The 22741-nt window shown below is 46.5% G+C and overlaps 1 protein-coding gene across 2 annotated transcripts; it reads right to left on the bottom strand.

Moving 5' to 3' along the window:
• Positions 1-1948: 1948 nt before the first annotated feature.
• On the bottom strand, positions 1949-22591 carry LOC118770433 (ETS domain-containing protein Elk-3-like). 2 transcript variants are annotated; one of them, XM_036518090.1, is made up of 5 exons: positions 22277-22591; positions 12088-12296; positions 10078-10860; positions 5636-5758; positions 1949-3039 (listed from the first exon to the last, which is right to left on the bottom strand). In XM_036518090.1, the coding sequence occupies exons 2-5, from the start codon at positions 12292-12294 to the stop codon at positions 2941-2943; spliced, it is 1212 nt and encodes a 403-aa protein (XP_036373983.1). In that variant the 5' UTR covers positions 12295-12296; positions 22277-22591; the 3' UTR covers positions 1949-2940. The 2 variants fall into 2 exon arrangements, with proteins under 2 accessions (XP_036373983.1, XP_036373984.1); XM_036518091.1 differs by lacking the exon at positions 1949-3039 and adding an exon at positions 5029-5185.
• Between the last annotated feature and the right edge of the window lie 150 nt (positions 22592-22741).

Below are 22741 nucleotides of genomic sequence, written 5' to 3'. Positions count from 1 at the left end.
GACCTGATCCTACCTGTTTGTGAAAGAAAAAAAAGAAAAGCGTGGCGGTCTTTACCCAACGCATGAATGCCTGCTGTGTAAACTCCGCCTCTCTGGAACACTGACACAAACGGTCGACCCATCAACCGTTTAACACTTTTTTTTACTGGAGTTATTTATTTCTCATAACCATTTAAGTAAATTTAGTCCGTCTCATACAGACCTCCTGAATGACTGGCTTGTCCTTTATTTGTTTATTTGTTTATTTACTTATTTTTCAGTTGGGGTAAATTTGAGGGCTGTCCTGGAAGCTGCACTAAAGGTGTTCTGGAGTGACTGAATCCCGTGTGGGAAATGGGCGGAGCATCAGCTCTAATTATGCAGAATCAGAAACCAAAATGCTGAGGTCTCCTGTGACGTCATAATGGGGCTGACTGAAAAAATACGATGGGAATGATCACGTTTTTCCAGGTTGGCCCTCAGTTCTGAGGAGGAATATGTCTGAAAATGGCGGTTTAGTGGCAGAATAAACCCCAAGAAATATGTGCGCACACACACACAAAGACACACACACACACACAGAGTACCATTTACCCTTAAGCACAGCTCATTCTGGGTGGGATATGTCCACTGGGCAGAAATCCAGTGGCGCTTTTCCATGGACGGCCACACCCAGACCTTCACACAGGACCGTGTGCAACCAGAGCTCGCAGGGACCCACAAACCACAGGGCTCTCAGCCGGAGTGGCCCACTGGCTCCGTGCTACGGTCAAGGGGTACATCTCAGGACACTGTTATGAAAAATGTCACCAGCGTTTGTGAAAATAGCTAACACTGGGGAAAAAAATGTGCGCAAGAATCTTTTTTAGAATATCGAGTGATGCCAGAGAGGATGGTAGCATTCCCAAAGCTGGGCGTGGCCCGGCACAGAGAGCCAAGTCCAGCAGCAGTGTCCTGCCTACAGCCCGTGACTGCAGAGTGTGTCATATGTGAGACAGGCATGTGAAGGCTGTCAGACGGTATTGGGGTGTGGAACGTACATTTGGTGGCTGGTTTGAGCATTGCTTATTTTACACACATCTGCAGACACATCTGGCTGGTAGGAGCACCACGCTTGAGCAGAATTACGCGATGCTTTCAGACAGAAGAAAAACCCACAGAGAGAAAAGGGAGAGAAATAATGGGCTCTTAGCCTTTGGGAAAGGAGTGCTGATGCATCACTCTCCAGGACACTCACAGACTAGAGCCTCCTCCAGGAGATGGGACAAACACTCATGCTTCTGCTGTCATGTACAGTCACAAACACTGACTCATGTGCAGACTGACACATAAAATGAGAACACACTCATGTGCTCAACAAACGCACTCTGACACACACAGACTCACCACTCTTGCACACTCATGCACACTTATGTTCAGCACTTGTGCACTCTACATGCTCTCTCACACGCACACAGTGCACACACTGACACACGCAGTCCTCCCCGGGAAGGCTGTGTTCCGCTGAGATTCCGGGCAGAAGCGCCGTGTCTGCTTGCTGAGGCCTCTTCAAAAACAGGAACCATGGGTCATCACATAGGACCACCAGAAGAAAGGGGGGAGGGGGGTGTTGTGCCTGCTCCCTACCAAACTGATGGGGAGGGACCCTCTGTCCACGGTTCAAGGTGAGCGCAAGGGAGGGGCAGGCCCGCGCTGGACGGGACAAGCTGGCCAAGAGAGAGCCAGGCTCCAGGAACTGCAAAATCAGCGGGGCATTTCTGCTACGCACAATAATGTGTATCCAAGCCAAGGTATTACATAGCATTCAATGCTTCAAGTTTATTTAAAACAACATTAGGCACATTCTCTAGACTCTTAAAAAGCACAAATATAAAATTAATATGAGAATACATTTTGTATCAATTCCTTTATGAAAAAATAATTAAAAAGCTATTACAAAGCTTTCTTCCAATATGGTATCGGAATCTCGTCTTTAAAAGATGTTTTTTTCCTTTTCTTAAAGCTGGAAAATAATACATATACATAGTTCTTACATTTGGAAGGCACAGCCGGTACTAGCTTTAAAGCACAGTGCATACAATACAATATAATACAATACAATACACAACACTGAAGACATGACCAGATTCACAGCCTGTGATGAAATTATAAAACCAGAACAAAAACAATGTGAAATCGGTGACCCACTGAGGGTTTGCTGAGGGTTCTCCTGCCATAACGAGGATCACACTCAATGAAAGACACCAAAACACATAACATGGATCATGTATAAAAAATAAAAGAAAAAAAACAGGAGAACATTATCCTGCAAAGGAAAAACATGAACCCACACTTTTAAATTTGTGCCTGACATCAGCATCCCAGTATTTTCTGCCTGGTACTTGACATTTTAAACTCTTTTGAAAGAGTTGGTGTGGAATTTTCTGGTTGTCAAGGTTACACTGTGTAATGGCTGCCCTGCCGTTGAGGTACGTTGTGCCGAGTGACGTGTGTGTATGTGAAGCGCAGGTGAATTTACCAGCAAACATACTTTCCTCTTCTACAGCCATCCAGGAATACAAAGACTACATTTTCTGCCATGTTAAAACTCCCTTTAGACAAACCTCAGGACCGGGGAAACCCCAGAACAGAAAGTGTGCTGGCCATGTTTAACACTCTGAACTTGAGTAGGTGGGTGGGGGTCTTGAGATGAGTAACATTGTTTTGAAAATCCTGCATAAAAATGATCTAAAATAAAAAAGCAACATCACTGTATTTACAACCACTGTACGTCTCACTTCAGACCTGCAGCACCAGAGGCTGTTCAGGGGGTTTCTGACTGAAATGATATTTTTAAAAAATGCCCGCCGCTGTCTTTTGGATGTTGGTGATGATGGCGAAACGCAGAGGTCCAGTTTAGCGCGACGATGAAAATCAGGCCACCCCCCCTTTCCCCCTCCTCCTGGGGTTCAAGGACCGGAATCAGGACTTCTGGGCGCTGGAGGACAGCAGCAGGGGGGACGTCGCCCCGTCCAGGTTTGGGATGGGGACAGGAATGTGTCCGTTGAGTAGGGTGGGAAACTGCGGACACAGGAACAGAGAGGTCCACAGACTGCTTTGGCACATTCCTCTCAGAGAGCTCACACAACAAAGTGTATTTTAATTTAAGTGCATTAACTTCACAATGAGACACAGCATATCTCAACAGCTAAAGATATTAAGAGATGCAAGTACAGCTATTCATGGAAATGTCAAGCTGTAAACTGGAGTTTCAGGGTAACGTGACCCATGTTGGGATTTAGCAGGCCCTAATGTCTTACTCTTTAGCAACCGAGCACCAAGCACCAGTTGCTGTTATCGCCAGTAATCTATTATATGATTTACCAGTAATGTGGATGACATCATAGGAAAAAAGTAAAACTTCAAAATCCCCTAGTTTAGGGCAATTTTTCACGCATGACACGCATGGCCTGTAGTTTCAGAAGTGCTTATACAGGAGTTGGTCTTCCTCATGGTGGCCACTGATGCATCGTCGAGGCATTTCGCTGAAGGCAGGCAGGCGCACACGCACACACACACACACACACACACACACACACACACACACACACACACACACACACACACACACACACACACACACACACACGCACAAATGGATGCTGTAGTATTGCCTCCCTCTGGTGGGAAACCTGATCCGTGTGGCTCGGCTGACGCTCACAGACGGGAAGGGGGTTATCGGCAGCGCTGTAGTTTTCCCTGAGCAGGAAGTAGTATTTTTCCCCTCTCCGAACGTGAAAGGAAACATCTGTAGTTTATTTTCAAACCAGGCGCTCGCTCAGACCCTCTCATTTAAATGCTCTCACAGAAAACCTCAGACCCAAAGCCAAATAAAATACTAATAACCCGACATTAGTTAAAACAGGTAGCCAGCATGGTCACCTTTCTGTGAAAACGGAGCGGATAAAATCATTTTCAGAAAGAAATAACCGTGTGTGCCTCTCTTCTCCTCACCTGGAGTCCCTGTTGGCTATCCTGTGACTCAGAGCCTTCGGATTTAGAATCTAATGGAGCAACGCCTGTCTCTCAGGAGTGAAAATTAGCCTCTAATGGGGCAGCGCATAAAAGATCGTAATGATCTTTCAGGAGATTGAAGTGGAAATGCATTCATTTCATAATAAACGGGGCTCTGTGTGCTGCACAGGTGCTGGCCACAGACAGCAGACTGCAAATAAAAGGGAAGCCATTAAGCAGTGTTTGGATGTAAGATCGAGAAGAACACGGACATCTTACTGATTATGAGTAATGTCTACAGACTGAGACTGAGTATGTCTACAGTGGCTTACAAATTTATTCTAAAAATGAAAAAGATTTCCTCTGAAAATACACACTCGTATCTCTCTGGTAGAGTGGCTGACAGAAGAACGTGGCCTTTGTTACTGAAACATTTATCCTGTTTCTGAGCAATCGGATCAGCATATCTTCGGTTATGTTTTAAAGCTTGTGATCTTACTTCAGAGGCTCGATTCAAATGCGAGTGAATGCAGGCTCTGTCTGAACTGTTGGGACTGACTGTTGCAACAGGAAGTCATGTGACCAAACGGAACAAGGTGACTAACTACACTGTTTAGAGGAAGCTTAGATCAGACAGTTTAGATTTTACCTGTCTCTCTGACTAATTATATTGTATACTGCACAATGGTAGCCTAAAGCTATAGTATACATACTTTTTTATCAGACTACCTCACAGCTGAAGTTATTTCTCTCCCTGCCTTTTTTCTTTCTTTCTCTCCCTCTCCCTCCCTCCCTCTTTATGATATTATTGTCGGACAGAGAGCTGTCATTGCTCTTGCTGTTCAGGCTTAGTCGCCATGGTAACGGTTTCCTGCTCTCTTCCTCTCTGTCTCAAAATTGACATCATACAAGACCTGCCATTAAAAGCAAATGAAACACTGACATCACATGCAGATTAAAAAGAGGGCTCTCTCTGCCCGGTGACCACCCCACCCCGATCCCCCCGATCCCCCAAAGCCCCTCCAGAAGGCTGCAGTTTGGAGGTGAGGGGTGAGGAGGGGCGGAAATAAGGAACAGGGCACCCCGCCCGCACTGAACGGACAACCTCCCTTGGGCTCCAACAGGAAGTGGCCACAGGATTTCCCTCTCATCTCACATGAGCGCTGAAACTCGACACCGCTGCCTCAGCCGAGGTACTGAGAGGCTGGAGATCCTGTTGAAACAACAGGGCCTGTACCAGACCACCTGTGTAACCTACACCACCTATTGATATACATACACATTGTGCCAGATTGTATGTGTAAATTACACCACTTACTGATATATGCACACACTGTACCAAACTGCCTGTGTAACCTATACCACTTACTGATATACAGACACACTTTACCAGACCACCTGTGTAACCTACACCACCTACTGATATATACACATTTTGCCAGACAGCCTGTATACCATATACCACTCACTGATATACAGACACACTGTACCAGACTGCCTGTGTAACATGTACCACTCACTGACACACACAAGGCCTCAGTGAATATGTGATCTAACCAGCTCTCATGAAATGTCAGGCTCAATCTAAAACCTGCTTCACCATGTATGTATATGAAAAACAGCACAATATTCCTAAATTCCCCTGTCACCTAAATTTCATTACCTGGAATAGGGAACTGTGTCCCTGCAGGCGGGCGGGGCTCAGGGGGGCAACCGGACTCAAACTGCTCCAGAAGTGTATCCCGGACAACAGCGGGCTGGGGGCCAGCAGCAGCCCTGAGGGAGTCTGGGTAATATGTTGAGGGAGGATACAGGGACAGGGACAATGCAAGACAGATTAGACATATGAAACCTTCTGGATAAATGACACAGCACAAGATGCCATTTTTATTGACAGGTAATAATCCAAACACTGAGGAAATAACGATGGGAATGGAATCTTCATTTTATTTAGTTTAAAAAGATATGCATCCAGATGCACTCAAATCAACCCATTCAATGAGAGGACAGGACTTGGCAGTAATGGTGGACTACACTATGGCCTTCCACACACACACAAGTACAAAGAGGATGACATCAAAAGGTCAGGTTCCTCTGACCTGCACCCCCACCACCACCCAAACACTCAAAAAACAGTTCAGCTAGTCCTGATCAAGTCTGTTTAGTCACTCCCACTCACCTAAATGAGGACATCATCACTGGTTCATAATAAACCCACTCCTCTAATGAAGGGCTGTCATGGTCCTTGTACGGCTGAAGCACCAGGCTTCTCAACCTCGCTGTTGTTAAAACTGCACTGGACTTGCCAACGTGTTATAACTACTTGATTAATTTACATCAAGGGATTTTAAAGAATGATAATAACAGCAATTACTCCAACAACATCTTAAGTGAGATTGAAGTCAGGACCGAAGAGATATACACGCTTTAACTTTCACCTCTTCTTGTGTCCTCACCTCTCTGATTTGTGGCCCTCGATTAAAAACAGAAACCACTGAAAGTCTATTTCTGTTCATGACTTTTTCCCTTGACGTCATCTCTTAATTTTGGTGACGTGCCCTCTGCCTAAAATCGTCTCATTTTAAAAGGAACTGTATTTCTTTTTAAAGTGATTGATTCATTGTGACTGATATGTGATAGAGACAGTGAATTTCAATGAGGGCTGTCTGGTGACAGTAGGGTGGGGAGTCGCTCTGTGTAACTATGGGGACAGTAGTGTGGGGGATCAGCATCTGTCTGTGTAGTAAAACCCCAAATTGTGCAACCGTTCTGTGGGCGTTACTCTACTATGCTCAGTCTGAGGAGAAGTGAGTCATTGGCTCCATAATGTTTCATTTGATGTCCAATTCATGTAGGCCAGTGCGCAAGAGTGTGGTCTCTCACCAGGTTTCAGTGGGTGCAGTGGGGCAGTTTCCGCCATAAGCTTCCTCCAGTCAGTTTATGTACGGAAAGTGTCACTGTCTGGCAATGAAGGTCATGGACTCCATACTTTTGGCTTAGGAAGGCAAATTTTCTAACCGTCCAAGAGCGAGGCTGATTTGGGTGACCCTCCCAGCAAGGGGTCAGGAACCTTGGAAAACCCAAAATCAGGTTTGGCACCATATGAAGTCAATCCCTCTCTCTCCCTCTTCCCTTTTCTCTCTCTGTCTGCCATGTTGCGTAGAACAAGCGAGCCAGTGTTACTACAAGACCTCGCCTTCACGGGATTAAGAGCATATGGCATTGCTTAGGGGCTCTTCTCCTTACACCCTTGGCCTGAAGAGAGATTTGTGCATCTTACTCTTTCCCTTTGAACTCGTGACGCGCGCTCCTCCACACAACTCACGCTAAACCCCGCCAGAGAAAACTCTATTGATCTCCAAATCTCGACCAAATCGCATTCAAGTGGGCCTTCTCACTGTAATACATTGCCACATCTGATCTGCATCATTTTACCTGTCAAAATATTGTGCTCAACAGCAAGTCACTTTTTGTTACTTGTTTTGAAAAAAAAAAGTCCCTTGGACATGAATTCATGTGTGACTTGGTTTTTCTTATTTGTTTTGGGTTTTTTTTAGGTGAGGGGTTGCTTTGACCAAGTGCCCACTATCGGACAACTCAGCTGCTACCATGATTATCTTTTGAAAGGTAACACACAAGATGTTGCAGCTGTATTAACACTTTTAAATAGGGTGATGTATTGAAAAAGTGATCAATGAATACCATTGGAAATATTTGGATTTATCTGAATCCACATCTCTTTCTTGAGTACAATATGAGCAGATTTGAGCATATTTAGAATTTGACTAGTATCACATATATGGTACACCTTGAAAGTAAATTTGTTGATATACTAATCTTAAAATAAAAAAACAGACTTCCTAAATGAATGTGTTAGGAATATGTACAATATGCTTTAGGTGGTATCTGATTTGCGGCCCAATGCACAATGCACAGGCCTGGCTGAATTCCAGCAGCTGGGACATAAACTTCACAGAGAGAGGCTCCAGGTGCAAAACAGAGAGGAAGATTTACTAAAAAAAATCCAGTTAATAAGCGCCAAGCCACCCTGCTCTACATACAACACCGCTACAAATCAAACGCGGGGAGAGGGAGAGGGGGAGACGGATTGCAAACGTCAGGGTTCCACAGCGCGACGCCCCCCGGTCCCCCCACTCTCCATGGTGTGGGGCTCTTTTTAAGTACACGGCTATTCTTAGCTCCTTCCTGCAATCACGGTAATGCTAAACACATTTTGTACCTGCTCCGGTCGCAGTGATGTCATCCCCCCCCCCCACCTCCCGCCAATCCCGCCATCACCCCAGGCCCTCTGGGAGAAAAGCTCCCACAGCCCACAGCCAGCGCTCAGACAGACGCTCGTCTAATCTGGTATCGGTCCGGTGAGGATGTTGTTTCCACAAACAGAGAGAAGGTTAATGAGATTATGCAGACAATTACTGTACATCTGTAGCCAGCTCATATTACAGAAGATGTGGGCAGGCGGGTTATGGGGCAGGGGTGGACTTATGTCCTGTGAAATTTATGCCACAATGTTTGCATGACTTGTTGCCAACATATCACCCAGTCCCCTCCCCTCAGTAATGGGGGGTCAAGGTAAACCTGTGTCAACCTGTCATTCCCTTGAGGATATTTCGGTTGAGGATTTTTGGGCCACTATTGTACCTAGGTCAACCATGATGATTAGACTGAATTAGCCAAGCTGTACAGGTGTCCCAAAGCCAGGTAGTGGGCTGGTTTTCACTCCCATCCTTTCCCCATTGGCTCAGCTAGAGTAATACTTCTGCCAGGTATTTAAATGAGATTCATCTGCTCACATTCAATATATGGACCAGTGATTATCAGCTTTGAAGTGAGTACTTAAGGTGTTGAGACCAGACACAAGAATCAGGGCACCCAGGCAGGGTGTATGAGAGTGTTTGTGCTGGCTGACTATACCAGCACAGACAAAATGGCAGGTGTGAAGCAGAGTTTTATGTAGGTGGGTATATCGATGTTTACTTGCAAGGTTGTGGTATGTGTTAGCATTATATTTGGAATGGTATAGTCCTCAAGTCATACATATTGCTTTGCTCTTGTCAATCTAGACACATATTTCTGATCTGAGCATTGTGTTTGGCAGTACCACTCATTCATATGTGGATAGTGGTGACCTGTTCCAGCAACATTTTCATGCCAATTTAGATGCTAAATGACAATAGTGTCATGTCATGTAATGAGACAGGTATGAGACTTAGGGCTGTGACAATAACCGCATCACCGCAATACCGCGGTCATGAGACGCCTACCGCGGGGTTGAGCTCATTACACCATTACCGCAATTATTTATTTATTTTAGGGCTGTCAACGTTAACGCTCGTTAGCGATTAATCTGGAAACTTTAACACGTTAATGTTTTAACGCAAATTAATCATATTATCAAGTTTGACCGCACCTTCCTTCCGTAATTCCAGCATGGATATTTACCTGGCTGAATTTTTGAAAGGCGTGGCAAACGCAGATGTGCTGAACGGCAAATTTCGTTTTAACCCTTTGGCATGTAACTTATTTGTTATGGTATGTAGCGCGCGTGTTACCTTATATGGTTTGTTATGTTTTCATTTGCGTTAAGTTTCTTATAGATTTCAGTTAGCATTTGCTATATTTTTAAAGTTAAATTGCTGTTTCCTCAAAGCTAAACCGCTAAATCACGGTAATTTGTTGCTTTATTACCGCGGGAAGAAAAAATCATTACCGTCACAGCCCTAAATTGAGACTTCTCTGTGCTGTGAGAATGGCGGGTGTGAGACAGATATGGGACTCCTCTGAGCTGTGAAAATGACAGGTGAGAAAGGTATGAGACTCCTCTGTGCTGTGAGAATGGCAGGTGTGAGACAGGTATGAGATTCCTCTGTGCTGTGAGAATGACAGGTGTGAGACAGGTATGAGACTCCTCTGTCCTGTGAGAATGGCAGGTTTGAGACAGGTATGAGATTCCTCTGTGCTGTGAGAATGACAGGTGTGAGACAGGTATGAGACTCCTCTGTGCTGTGAGAATGACAGGTGAAACAGGTATGAGACTCCTCTGTGCTGTGAGAATGGCAGGTGAGAGACAGGTGCGGGGCTCACCTGTGCAGTGAAAAAGGCGGGGGTCAGGGACCCGGAGGGCAGTGCAGGGCTGTTGAGGGCAATGGAACCGATGTCACTGGCGGACAGCAGCAGGGAGGGGGCGGAGATTTCCAGGCCCTTGGGCTTCTTGGCCTTCGCCGGGGGTCCACTGCTAGCGGCCCTCTTCTCAGGCGGGCCTGAAAGGCGGTCCCTGTGGCCCGCCGACAGGTTCAGGGGCTGGGCACACTGCTCTGAGTCGTCCGCCTCCTCCTCAGGGCCCCGCCCCCGCCCGGGCACAAAGGAGGGGCTGCAGGGGGAGGGGGAGCAGGAGGAGGAGGAGCGCCGGGGGGAGGGGGAGGGCCTGGAGGCGAAAAAAACCTCAGCAGACGATGAGGCCGGCGGCGAGGACGGCAGGGACACCACTGGCGGCGCCCCGGCCTTCTCCGAGCGGTTGGCCACGAAGCGGATGACGGTCCGCGCCTCGTCCTCCGCCTGCTCCACCCGCTGCTTCTCCACCTTGATGGCACGGAGCAGCTGCTGCTGGTTCCGCAGGGAGCTGACGGTGAAGGATGAGTACAGGCCGGAGTGGATGTAGTCGTTGCGGCAGGCGGAGGCCCGCAGGGCCGACAGGGGCCCCTTCGAGGAGTCCTCCTCGCCCTCATGCCCCAGAGACTCTGCCTCCTGGAGCATGGCCCCGCCCCCATCCCTCCCCATCTCCACGGCCTGGGGGTCCATCTTCAGGATGTCTGGAAATGACACAAACTTGTACACGAACTTCTGTCCAATCACCTTCTTGATGATGTTCTGAAAAGGCAAAGGGGGAGGGGGGTGGTAGAAGTGATTATATTAACATGTCATGTTCTAAATATTCTCCCTTTGCAGCAAACCTTGTGAAAGTGCAATCTTGGCCAGCAGTCTGCAAAGCAGAACCAAGAATACAATGATGTAAACTGGCCAGCAATGCAGTCTGCAAAGCAGAACCAAGAATACAATGATGTAAACTAAATAGCCACAAACAATCAGCTTTACTATATCCGGACACCGTGGATGTACTGTTAAATAAACTTGTGATGTTTCTACGGTATTGGCTTCGCTTACAATGAGGGAAAAGCAGAAGTTCACTGAGGGGTAGCGGGGGTGGGGGTGGGGGAGGGGGTCGGTGTTTAACTGCAGCCAAGCCTGTTAGGCCAGTGGAAAGAGGAACAGCGGAGAGTTTGTGATGTAAGGACGGGCGCACTTCCGTTTCGGGACATGGGGGAGGGGAATGGGGAGTGGGAGGGCCGATTGGCAGGTGATCAAATGTCCACGTGCCCAAGTATGTCATCAAAAATTTGCACGCATGTCTGTACACACACGGATGTGGTGTTGCTTATGGAGTGGACGCAAACCCACATACGCTGGCTATCTGACTAATTACCAAAAGGCTGAAAGACTAAGCTTTTGTCAAATGTTTACTCTGATAAAGAACAAGGAGATAAAACATCTGATAAAGGTTAGGTTGATGGACAGAAAATGGTGATTAGTTAAATCATTCAAACAAGATGTTTATCATTCAAATGGAATCAAACGGATATTATAATCTTAAAGTCATGTCTGGAGGCCATCCTGATCCATGGGATCCTAACTGGCTCTTATTTGTTGTTTCAGATTTAATTCTGTAACAGTGTTTGAGAACCTGGCCATAAAAACAGTAAGCCTTACAGGACCTCAGAAAGGATTGTGAAATAGTCTGGCCCTACATTACATAATACTACAGAAAAATTATACTCCTAAAGCTTAAAGATCCTGCCTCTGGTAGAAGCAAATCAATCAATTCTTAAGCAAACTAACAAAGGAAATTAAGATAAATTCAGTCAGTCTGGTTTAAAAAACAACGCTTGCACTCCTGAATAAAAGCTACAACACTCAGTTGTGCACCATGTTGTCATAGTTCTTGTTGGTCTTCTTGGGAGTGTAAGTGCACACCTTGTAGCAGTAACTGCCCATACCGTAGTGGTTTGTGTTGGTCTAGTTGTGAGTGTCATTGCACACCTTGTCATAGTAGTAGCGCAAGGCTCTGCTGAGCTTGTCGTAGTTCATGTTGGTCTTGTTTTTGCGGAGGCCCCACAGCTTGGCCACCTCCTCGGACTTCAGCAGCTTGAATTCGCCATCGTTGGAGGTCCAGCAGATCAGGTGCTTGTGGCTCTGGTCCAAAAGCAGCTGCAGCAGGAACTGCCAGAGAGTGATTGCGCTCTCCATGCCTGCAGGGAGATGAGAGACGACCGCCGTCAGCACCAAAACCGCCACTAGAATCAACAGTATTCATCACCATCAGCATTCACACAAAACTGTTGTCAGCATCAACACCAATGCAACATCTTTATCATACTGATATGAACAGTCATCAGCAAAAATGTGTCATTCAGGCAACCAGCATTAACATCAGCATCAGACTGATAATGGCAGTGATGTCATCAAGATGAGACCACATAAACAATCCATCATGAAACTGCTGCCATGATGCCATCAACATGAGACTGCCGTGAATGATTGACATCATTATGAACACAAGACTGCTGCAGGGAATGAATGATGTCATCAACATGAGACTGCAGAGCAGACCTGGACTGGACAGACTGGCATCTTTCACATTAGACTGAGGTGATCAGCACAAGACAGCATCAGACTGTAGTAATCTACCTGGCAGCAGAACATAACGGCAGCAAATGTGCCCCAAGTCCAAACCTGGGAACATTTTCAGTCTGGGCCTGCAAGGCTGCAGGACTACGCACACAGTCACTCCCAGACCTTCCTCTTATGGCTTGTTTTGGTTTGCTTTTGGCAATGTTTTGGTGTTGGAAAAGAAAACCAGGCAGCTGTTGCCTCCCACACAAAAGCACTACCCTGTCCCTGCACATAACCCATTAGACACTGCAGTGCCTTTTCTCCTCTGTAACACATTAACTAAAAGACCCATAAATAGATTGCGAGTTCAGCCCATCTTTCTGCCAAGTGTTTAAACGATGTAACTGGCCGTTTCAGGAGCTTTCTAATGAAATCAGGGCACACAGAAAAGCGTTGAGTCAAAGTAATGTTTTCCTCTGATAGACCATATTTCTAACATTGCAAATGCACCATTTAATGTATCGTAAAGACCTTAACATATACCCCCAAATTTGGATTAGCCCTGTACGGCTGTGGAATGGTGATGCATGTCTTATATCAATGCTAATCAGGGTCTGCAAATGCCCCTTGAAAATGTAGGAGCTGCGTTGTCCATATAGTCAGAGCACAATCCAGTTTCTGGGGTGTGAAGTAACTTGCGGAGAAGCTCTCCAATCCAATGCAGGTCCATTATCCTAACAGCTTCTCTTCTAAAAGGAAGAGCCAGGCACACAGTCAGTAGGCAACATTCTTAAGTCTTTTGTGAGACCTACCCCAACCATCAAGCTCTTTTAAATGTCATTTCAAATCCACTTACTCTGTTTTTTTTTTTTGCTTTTTTTTTGACTAGTTGAATTCTAATGTTCTGTTTTCAAGACATGAAAGTGTTGTGAATGAACATTTTTGTGCTGTAGTGCTCTGAGATGCGTTGTGGGCATATCAGTGCAGGTGGCCATAAAACACTGCTCTTCACCGATTTAAGTCTGTTGTAATGTACTGACACGGTAGGAGCAACTGTACAAATTTCGACCCTTCTCGTCGGGTCCTGAGATACATACACCACCCCCCGCGCCCGCTCCCACCCCGTCACGTGCCCCCTCCAAGTCTAGTTACCTTGTTTTTTCAGGGAAGTCAGGCTTTATGTGACACTGCTGCGCTTTCAAGCTGGAACGGTTTGATTCACCGGCCAATCGAGGGCGTTACAAATCGGACTTTCCAAAAGTAAATATGGATTCTGTGCTTCGTCAAAGAGGTACGAGCTGGAGAAGTCGCGCGGCAAAGAGCGCTCGGTTTACTGAGCATTTCCTGTGGCCAGGGAGTGTTTGAGCAGGCATTAAGTGGAGGGCGGCCAGACGGCTGCGCGGAGTATAATAAATACCGATCTCCGTTCGGGAGTTTCTGTGGTCGGAGAGGCCCGCCTGAGCCTCCGGAGAACTGAGTTAACCTACTGTAACAACCCAAATAAACATCTAAATAGCGCGAACGACTAAAAAACATGAGTCCACGCTCCCGCTCGCAGGTTTTGGCACGCGTCCCACGGCTAAGATAAGAGCACAAAAAACACTGCGTCTGTGAATGAGGGCAGTTCCTGCAGGCCGGTCTTACAAATAAAGTCGCGCTGCTAATTTTCTTACAAGGGTCTGAACAAGCGCCTGAAGGAAACGCCTCTGGACTTCTGTTATTAACTTCTGTCGTTATCGCGCGGCAGGTGAGATGTTTGCTATTTAGATTAGGTGGTTGGTGCACCTGACGGATCTGCGGAGCGGAAAGCTATTCCCATGCAAATAAGCACCCCGAGCCTCTTCGGCAGTCTCATAACCGTCGCTCTATCAGCGCTCTGCTGTGTGTTTCTGTTGCCGTTCCTCCCCAATAAGTCTTCTTTAACACTGACGTGACTGCCTCACATTTTCATAATGCATCCTAGACACCCCGCGAAGTCACACCGCGTAAATCTTGCCTTTGTTTGTATATTACATTATAGTATTCATGCACTTTGGCATTAGTTGTAGAAATGTTTTATTTGCGTTTTATACTTGGTATTTGGTAAGGAACTGAGTATCACAGTACTCATTTTATTGTCACATAAGTTGCTGTCAGTCTATCTTTGGTTCTGAGAATAAGGAACCTCTTTTTCCACATAATTTTCATCCAGAATGTAACCCTGGCCTTTTTTTGTAAACACTACTTCATAGGAAGCATAGCAGAGTTCAGGCGCAAAAAGATCAAAGGCTGACTTTTGTGCCAGAGAAATTCATATCTGGTTAATAGAATCCATTACTAGACCATGAGATGAGTTACTGTTACACAGAATAGCCATCTTCGGATTGAGCAGCCATTAGAGGCTTTGTTCAGTTTCTGATGTTTTCAAGTGTATCCATTTACAGGCGCGGAGAAAGGGCTCCGCGTTCGGGGGAATCGGGGCGCTTGCCAGCCTCTTTTGGACGCAAGCCCGAGTCCTTGCCCCAAAGGCAGGGCCGTCCAGCCTCTGGCGGGAGGGGACGATGTTTCCGCGGCAACTGTTCCCGTTCCTGAGGGGATCCCCGGTGCCTGTTCCAAAGATGATGGAGATGATGGTGGTTTTATGGGATGGCGGTCAAGGTCGGGCGCCCGGCCAATGCGTTTAGAGGGGTGTAGTGTGTGGAACAAGGCGAATACAGCCAGAAATAAGCCGCGGTCCGCCTTGGCCCCGGGGCTCAATGGGAAGGTTGACAGGCAAGGGAGGTGGGAGGGCCCAGCCATGTTCACATTCCCAAACCCTCACCATTGGCCTGGCCATGCCTCTCTTCCTAAAAGGACACATCCTCAAAGTGTATATGGAGATATACGAATACACAATATTTTCACTGAGATGATTCTGCCTTCATATTGGAGCATCACTATAAGAATGCCCGAGGCTGCCTAGCATTATTACCTTTATCATTGGTTTACATAACAGACAGCCTTATTCAGCCTCATAATCATAATATTCTTAACTGAATCATGTCATACAGATGGTGCATTCATATTACTGAATATTTTTCATTACTGTTATGATTTTTTTAAAGCAGTTTGGGTTTAGTGGTCCACTCAGACGTACTCTGTTATATCTGGGACTTGAACCCGCATCCTCCTGGTCTCTTGACCATTTCGCCTACTTCATACCACATGGTTGGTAAAAAAAAAAAAAAAAAAAAAAAACTCTCACAGGGTTTTACCTCCCTGTGTAGTGCTGGTTACATGGAGTGGCGGAGAAGAGAGGTGAAAGGTTGAGGACAAACAAAAACTGAAAAGACTCAACAAGGTGTTGTGTGCTGGCTTTTGGGGACCTTATGGCTTTGCAGCCTCTAACCCAATTGGCTGTTCAGTTTTGGTATAGAGACTATAATGTGCGTGCTGTTTTCTGTAAATCCACCCACAAGGATAATCACAGCACGAAGGCAATTCCCAGCGTCTGCAGAGAGCCTTTCTGGAGAGGGCAGTGATGGGTTCCAGAACAGACCGCAGCACGGAGACTCCGCGAGCACCTCACAGTGACAGGCCAGATGGGAGACGGCAAGCGGCTTGAGCATACCCCCGATCACACGCCCTGCGTACTTTTGGAGAGGGTTCATCATGTTCCTGAGCGTGCAGTCAACATCTCCGTGTTCCTGTGAGCGCAATCCCAGCATTTCTCCCAGTCAAACAGCGTCCTGACCTCATTCGTAAGCAGGACAGATTCAAGACTCGAAACATACATATGTGAGCTATATGAGCTAAATTATTTTACTGTTCTCTGTCCATTTTAGTTCTACACACTGTTTTAACCCTTTTGCACATACGGTGTGATTTGCCGTTTAGCGTGTATGCTAAAACTGGTAGGATTAGAACACTAGATTGGAAAAATTTTAACTAATTTTAGCTTTGAGGAACCATCGATTTAACATTAAAAATATAGCAAATGCTAACTGAAAACTATGAGAAGCTTAATAACGCTTATAAAAACATAACAGACCATGTAATGTAACACGCGCGCTACACAGCATAAAAATAAGTTACGTGCGAAAGGGTTAATTTATGATGGACCACATCCATATCCATGTCTTGCATCTGTAGCAATAGTAGTGGCAGTTAAACCACTGTACACTGTACCTAACAGTTATGGTTTGAATAGGCTACTGGGCAAATGGGCAGCACTGGATTTAACATAGGCTACTACAATCAATTGATCAATGAAATGTTATTGAATGTAGTGACTGTGTCTCTAGTAAAAAAAGACAAAAAAGTAGGGATGGACAATGATGTCGGCAGGACATCGGTATCGGCCGACAAAAAAATCATTAGTTAATTATCGGTCTTGGCAGAGATGAAAATTTCTGCCGATATGCCTGGCCGATAAGGTGACGCGTTAACTATGTGCACACGATGACGCTAAATGCTTATTATGAGCACCAGCAACAAGCTTCAACATGTCAGCTGTAGGCCTATGGAAGTATTTCGAAGTATCTGAAACAGATTACAAAATTGCTATTCGCAACGCTTGTAAAGCACCAGTGATGCGAAGAGGGGTAAAATATATAATTACGTTTCTCACTCTGGGAGGATGCTAGCTGTGTGCTGCTAAGCTTTTCTCTACTTCTGGAGAGGGTGTGAGAAAAAATTTAAATAACACGGCTCTGGAAGCAGAGACGGCAATGGAAAATTAAACAAGACAACCCGCGATTGCCTCGTTCCTGCTTTGGGACTCAAACAGAGGGTGTAATTTTTGTGTTTGTATACTTACACAACAACACTGGACAGCGAATGTTTTCTGTAACTTTATTGTGTCTCTGCTCATTCAAAATAAATATCCCGACTCCATAAGGAGAGAATGCAATGGGAAATAAGACAGCTCGCAATCGCCGAGCTCGTGCTTTGGGACTTGAACGGAGGGCCTGACCGACCCCCCCTAGCTAGGTTTCTCACCTTGTGAGGATGCTAGTTGTGTGCTGCTAAGCCTCTCTCTGCTTTTGGAGGGGATTGAGACCATTTTTAAATTACGTGGCATCTCTCTCTCTCTCTCATATATATATATATATATATATATATACATATATATACACGCACACACACACACACACACACTATATTGGTATTGGCAATCGGCCAAAATGAGAAAATATCGGCATATCGTAAATCAGCAAAAATTCAATATCGTGCATCCCTACAAAAAAGTGTCACAATGTTTATGATGCTAAATTGTAAGTTGGTCAGGCTAAGTTTGCAATAGTGTGTAAAGGGAAAATGACAGTTTGGGTGTCTTGGCCTTTGCTGGTGTCTGTTAACTGTAACATTGAAGCCTAGCACAAGTGAATTGGTGTTGGACATTGTCCTGCTGTAAGTATGAGTGAGATTCATTTCAAATGAGATGAGCGCAAATTTCTGTTTTGCTAAAAAAAGCGCGCTAGCAACCATACGCCACTGACTCATCCATTTTGGATAGGAACGGCACAGGAAGTGGCTGCTGGGCACTGACACACCGTGATCAGCTCAGAGCGGTCCCACCGCCAGCCCAATCCGCCACACCATCAGAGGGAGGGAGGGAGGGCCTCGAAGTTAGAGCTGTGCACCGGCGTGTTCAGGCGCACAAAAACACCTCGGGGACCTGCGTCCCCACCGGGGCGAACGGGCAGGTCCTGAGCCTCGGGGGCTGAGTCAAGCATGTTTTCTTGATGACAAAGAGGATGTGGTCCGAGGGGTTTCAAACCCGCTGCCAAGAGAGTCCACATCCCACCGAGAGGATCGCGTTCACTGTGAGCCTGTTCGCTGTCTGCTTTTCCTGTCCCCCTTCCTCTCTCCCTCTCCCAGCTCCCCTGTCCGACGCAGCGCACACCCTTGCCATTAACCCCTTCCCACTGCAACCGGCCGCTCCATCAGCCTACCTCAGGGAGGTCTCACTCTTCCCATCATGCACCTCTATGCGATGCCGGGAGGAGAGCGCGCAGAAGCTGAAGCAGAAGGTTGTTGATTTTGTTTAAAAAGATTTTTCCACGAGAAGAAAAATGGACTGTTTCCTGCCAAAGCATCCCAGCGAGTTTTGCGTCCTCGTCGAGAAACTATAAAACTGTCTAAATCAGGACTTCCTCCAATTCTGCTTGGGAGGGCGTCATCCCAGGAAAAGGCGACACCCCACCCCCCCACCGCAGCTGAAAGGTAGGAATTCCTGTCGCGGGGAGTGATCGGAAGTGCAGTGGCCCTCACGGGCGCTCCGAAATGGAAGGCTTCCTCCCGCCCTTTGTGCCGCCGTAGAGCTGCAACAAAACATCTTTCCTGCCCCAGCCTCTTGCCCCGTGCCTGCACGGAAAAACACCAAACAAATGTTTTCGCCTTCGAGGGGAAACGCTTGATTAGGCTTTGTGTGCGCCTTTGATATTCGCCACAATAATAGGCAAGGAATATTACAATGCAAACAAACAACCGAGCCTCCGCGTGTCTGAACCAGGGACACGGAGCGTGACGGGGATGCTCCCAAACTTCCACAGCTCAGTATTTTTATTGCTTGACAGTAAAAAGTTAGTCATCAAGGAGCTTGAATCTAGTTTTACGGTAATACAAGGAAATAGGCCAAGGCACATATGATCTTGACTGCGGAGCTGTGGAACCATTATTAAATTGTCATACTGCTATCATTACTGTTAATCTGCTTAGAAAACGCCCTCTGTCCAGAAACACTGCTAATCAATAAATATACTGTGAAAAAAAAAAACATGTTTATGAAGGGGAATTTGTTGAAGAGAGATTTGCCTATGGGGGGGGGGGCAAGTGTTAAATTTTGCAATGACCCGTATTTGTTTGTGTGCTTATTCTGGGAATACAGTTTTGAGTGTATGCTTAGTTTTCTTGGCCTAAACTGTATCCCTCAGAATAAAAAACATGCATTGACTGAACTCCTGCCCTGGAAGTAGAATGAGAGAATGAGAGAGAGAGAGAGAGGGAGAGAGAGATATGACCTGAAAGCAGCTATTAGTGCCCCCCCCCCCCCCCCCCCCCTTCAAGTGCTCCTCAGGATGTGTGTGCACAACATATCCCATGATTCACTTCTCGAAAAACAGGTGCTGGATAAACAGCGGGCCACAGAAAACAGGAGGCAACACCAACAGGAAACAGGAGCGCTGCAAGCAAATAAACCAGCCCCCCAAGCATTGCCTCAGGGCCAGAGCAAATGCACAGCTTACAACCCAGACCAGAATGCACTGCTCTGCTTCTGCATGTGAGACGCCTCACTGAAATCCACAAGGCTGGAACAGTGTGCACATAATACACCCAGATAACAGATAGCACAACCGCAGTATTACAAGAGTGTTATCAAATCAGAAAGACGTTGCAACATTTTGCAAAGTGCAAGCGGCGTGAGCAGGATGTGCATTTACGTCATGTTTAAAACAAATGTTTACGTGTCACACTGCACAATGTATCCCAGTGTAACCTGCTGGTATCCCTTGGCTCCTTTTAAAATGCCAATCACCCCTCAACGAGAATGCAGCAGCTGATGCTAAACTTTGCATCCTGAGCTGCTGTTGTGGTTAGGATGCTGTGTTGGTGGCTGGCACAAGCCTTTCACAGTCAGAGCTATGGAGCTAAGGATCAATGCTATATGGCTTGTGTGAAAGGATACCATGGATACCGAGTGTTAAGCCCCCTCCAGGACAGGTTAATGCACTGAGTCTCCCTGTGCCGCCGGCCTGCTGCGTTTGCCCAGTTTGCTGACCTGAAGATGATCTGGGCTGGACCTGTTTCTACTGTCTCTCTGAGATGGGGCCCGAACAATAAATAGTTTCCCCCTGTAGCAACGTGGTTGATGTGGCCCAGTGGTTTCCTGCACCGTGAGCGCCGTTGGTTAGGAGCGCTCTGCGGGGGGCGCCCCACCTGTCCGTCGGGTGATCATGTGATCGCACACATCCTCTTCTGCATCTGCCGTTCCCCTCCCCTCCCTCCACCCTCTCACAGCCTCTCGTCCTGGTGTGCCCTACCTGCCAGCCTACCTGGACAAGCGCCCAGGAGTGCTCACGTGGATGCTGTTTGGCACGTAATGTAAACCGATGCCTCTTTGTTGAATGGGCAACAAGGAAGCAGAGATTATGTCTGAAACGGACCTGCTGAATTCCCCAGGGGGGAGGGGGAGATTTTACTACATCCCTAACCCATGCAGGATGTAAATATTATTCAGCAGAGCTACCTGCATTTTATGAAAAGGCCAACATTACAGTCCTACTCTTATTCTGAGGGGGCTGCATGTACTGTTGTGGTTCACAAGGTTAAGTTGCTGCTCTGCACTTTGGCAGAACTTGAGTTGTGCAAATGGGACACGTGTATGCTTGTAGGTGTTGTAATTCATCAAAGCTAAGGCCACCTGCGTAACGATAATGAGGATAATGACCATGCTTTGAGGCCAGGAATACTTGAAGTGTACGGCACCGTTTTGCATCCTTCTGTAGTTTCCCCTATTTGGAGTCTGTGGTTTTGCGATCGAAAGGATGTCTGCTGCAGTGGCATGCCCCCGCATTGAGACCTGCTTTCTCATAAACCAGAAAAGACACATCCCAGAGGAGTCTGACAGAATACTGAAAAGGGGGCGTCTGTAACGACGTACGGGGCGACCGTTTGGGAAGTCTGTAAATAAAGATGTGAGCCGTTTCATTTGCAGATTCTGGAGGTTTAAAGTATCGCCGTGCCGCGCACAAAAACCCTTCAGTGTTTGGGGGAACGGAAACTCCTAATGAGATTAGTTGGTGTGTGCAGACATTACTTAGCCATGACTAAATCGGCTCTCTTCCTGTTCGCAGGGCAGTGGAAAATCCAACGAGCCTCAGCAAGCTACCTTCACGGCAGCATCCTTAAAAAAAGCGAAATACTTTCACAACGGCTCGCAAACTTCTACGCATTTATCTCCGCTTTCACTGAAAACGTGCAAATTCCGTCGGCAACAGCAAATAAATTTCACACTTCAGATGCAGACAGAACATTCGAAAGTCTGGATAACTCAAGAGTTTCTTTGTTTGTCCCTGTGACTCATTTTCAAGATGTTGTCTGCTGCCAGCTTCAAACCGGAAGCGCATGGCAATTAGTCTTACCGTTTCCAGACAAACCAGAAACTCTACTAGTGCTTTTTAAAGGGATATACGCACTTTTCCACCGACCATCGTGGTAATATTTTTTTTGAAAAAAGCATTTCGGCCGCGTTTAAAATTAAAAGTGCAACACATACTTCATTCGTGTTAGTATCCCCATCTATTGTGATGTCCCTGATAAGCAACTGTACATCATGATGCAACCGCTACAAATTACAAGCAAAAATCAGACACACTGAAACATGTCCTCATCGCAGACACATTTCATCTGCAGCAAATGAACGTCAACGCATTTCTGTGACACATTTCTACCCACCAGTTGCTGAATCTTGCCATATTTGTACAACAGTCGTTGCTGTTCAATATCGAATATATCGTGATAACTATCTCAAATTTCCAAACTCAAATCAGTTTACATCTCCTTTAAATAAATAAAATATATTGTTCAATTCAATAACCCACACATTTCTAAAAGCAAAAAAGTTACCATAACAGGAGCAAAAGCTTGTACGTACCCAGGCGTCTAAAGTGTGATTTTCTTCCGGATAGTTTTAATAAGAATTTATTAAAATCCTCCGATTTTCCATGCTTACTGTCGTCTAAACTGCTCGGTGGAACTGTAATGGGATCTTGATTTTTTTTCTTCTTCTTCACAGCAGGAAGTTGGAGCAAGCAGACAGAGCCGGCTCACTTCCTCTCCCGCATTATTCCCCAGGCGGTTTGCCGTCTGTGTAAACAGGCTTTTCCTCCCCTCTTCTCCCTCTGCCCGCCGATGTCCAACATTGCGCTATTATAACACACATAGTAATATCGTAAGTCTAACTGCGCGGAGGACGGCTACAGACTGACGTCACCATCTTCCTGTTGAGCACCGCTGGGAGGAGCTCGTGTTCCTTCCTCCTCACTCGGCCCGCAGTGCGAGGTGTGTGCGCTTTCTGTGGCGACTGGAGACAGACTCCCCCCCCCCCCCCCCCCCCTGT

Source organism: Megalops cyprinoides, chromosome 23 (genome assembly GCF_013368585.1).
Source record: "Megalops cyprinoides isolate fMegCyp1 chromosome 23, fMegCyp1.pri, whole genome shotgun sequence".
NCBI classification, from domain to species: Eukaryota; Metazoa; Chordata; class Actinopteri; order Elopiformes; family Megalopidae; genus Megalops; species Megalops cyprinoides.
The sequence above is the reverse complement of the archived record's forward strand: the minus strand, read 5'-3'. Positions and strand labels throughout refer to the sequence as shown.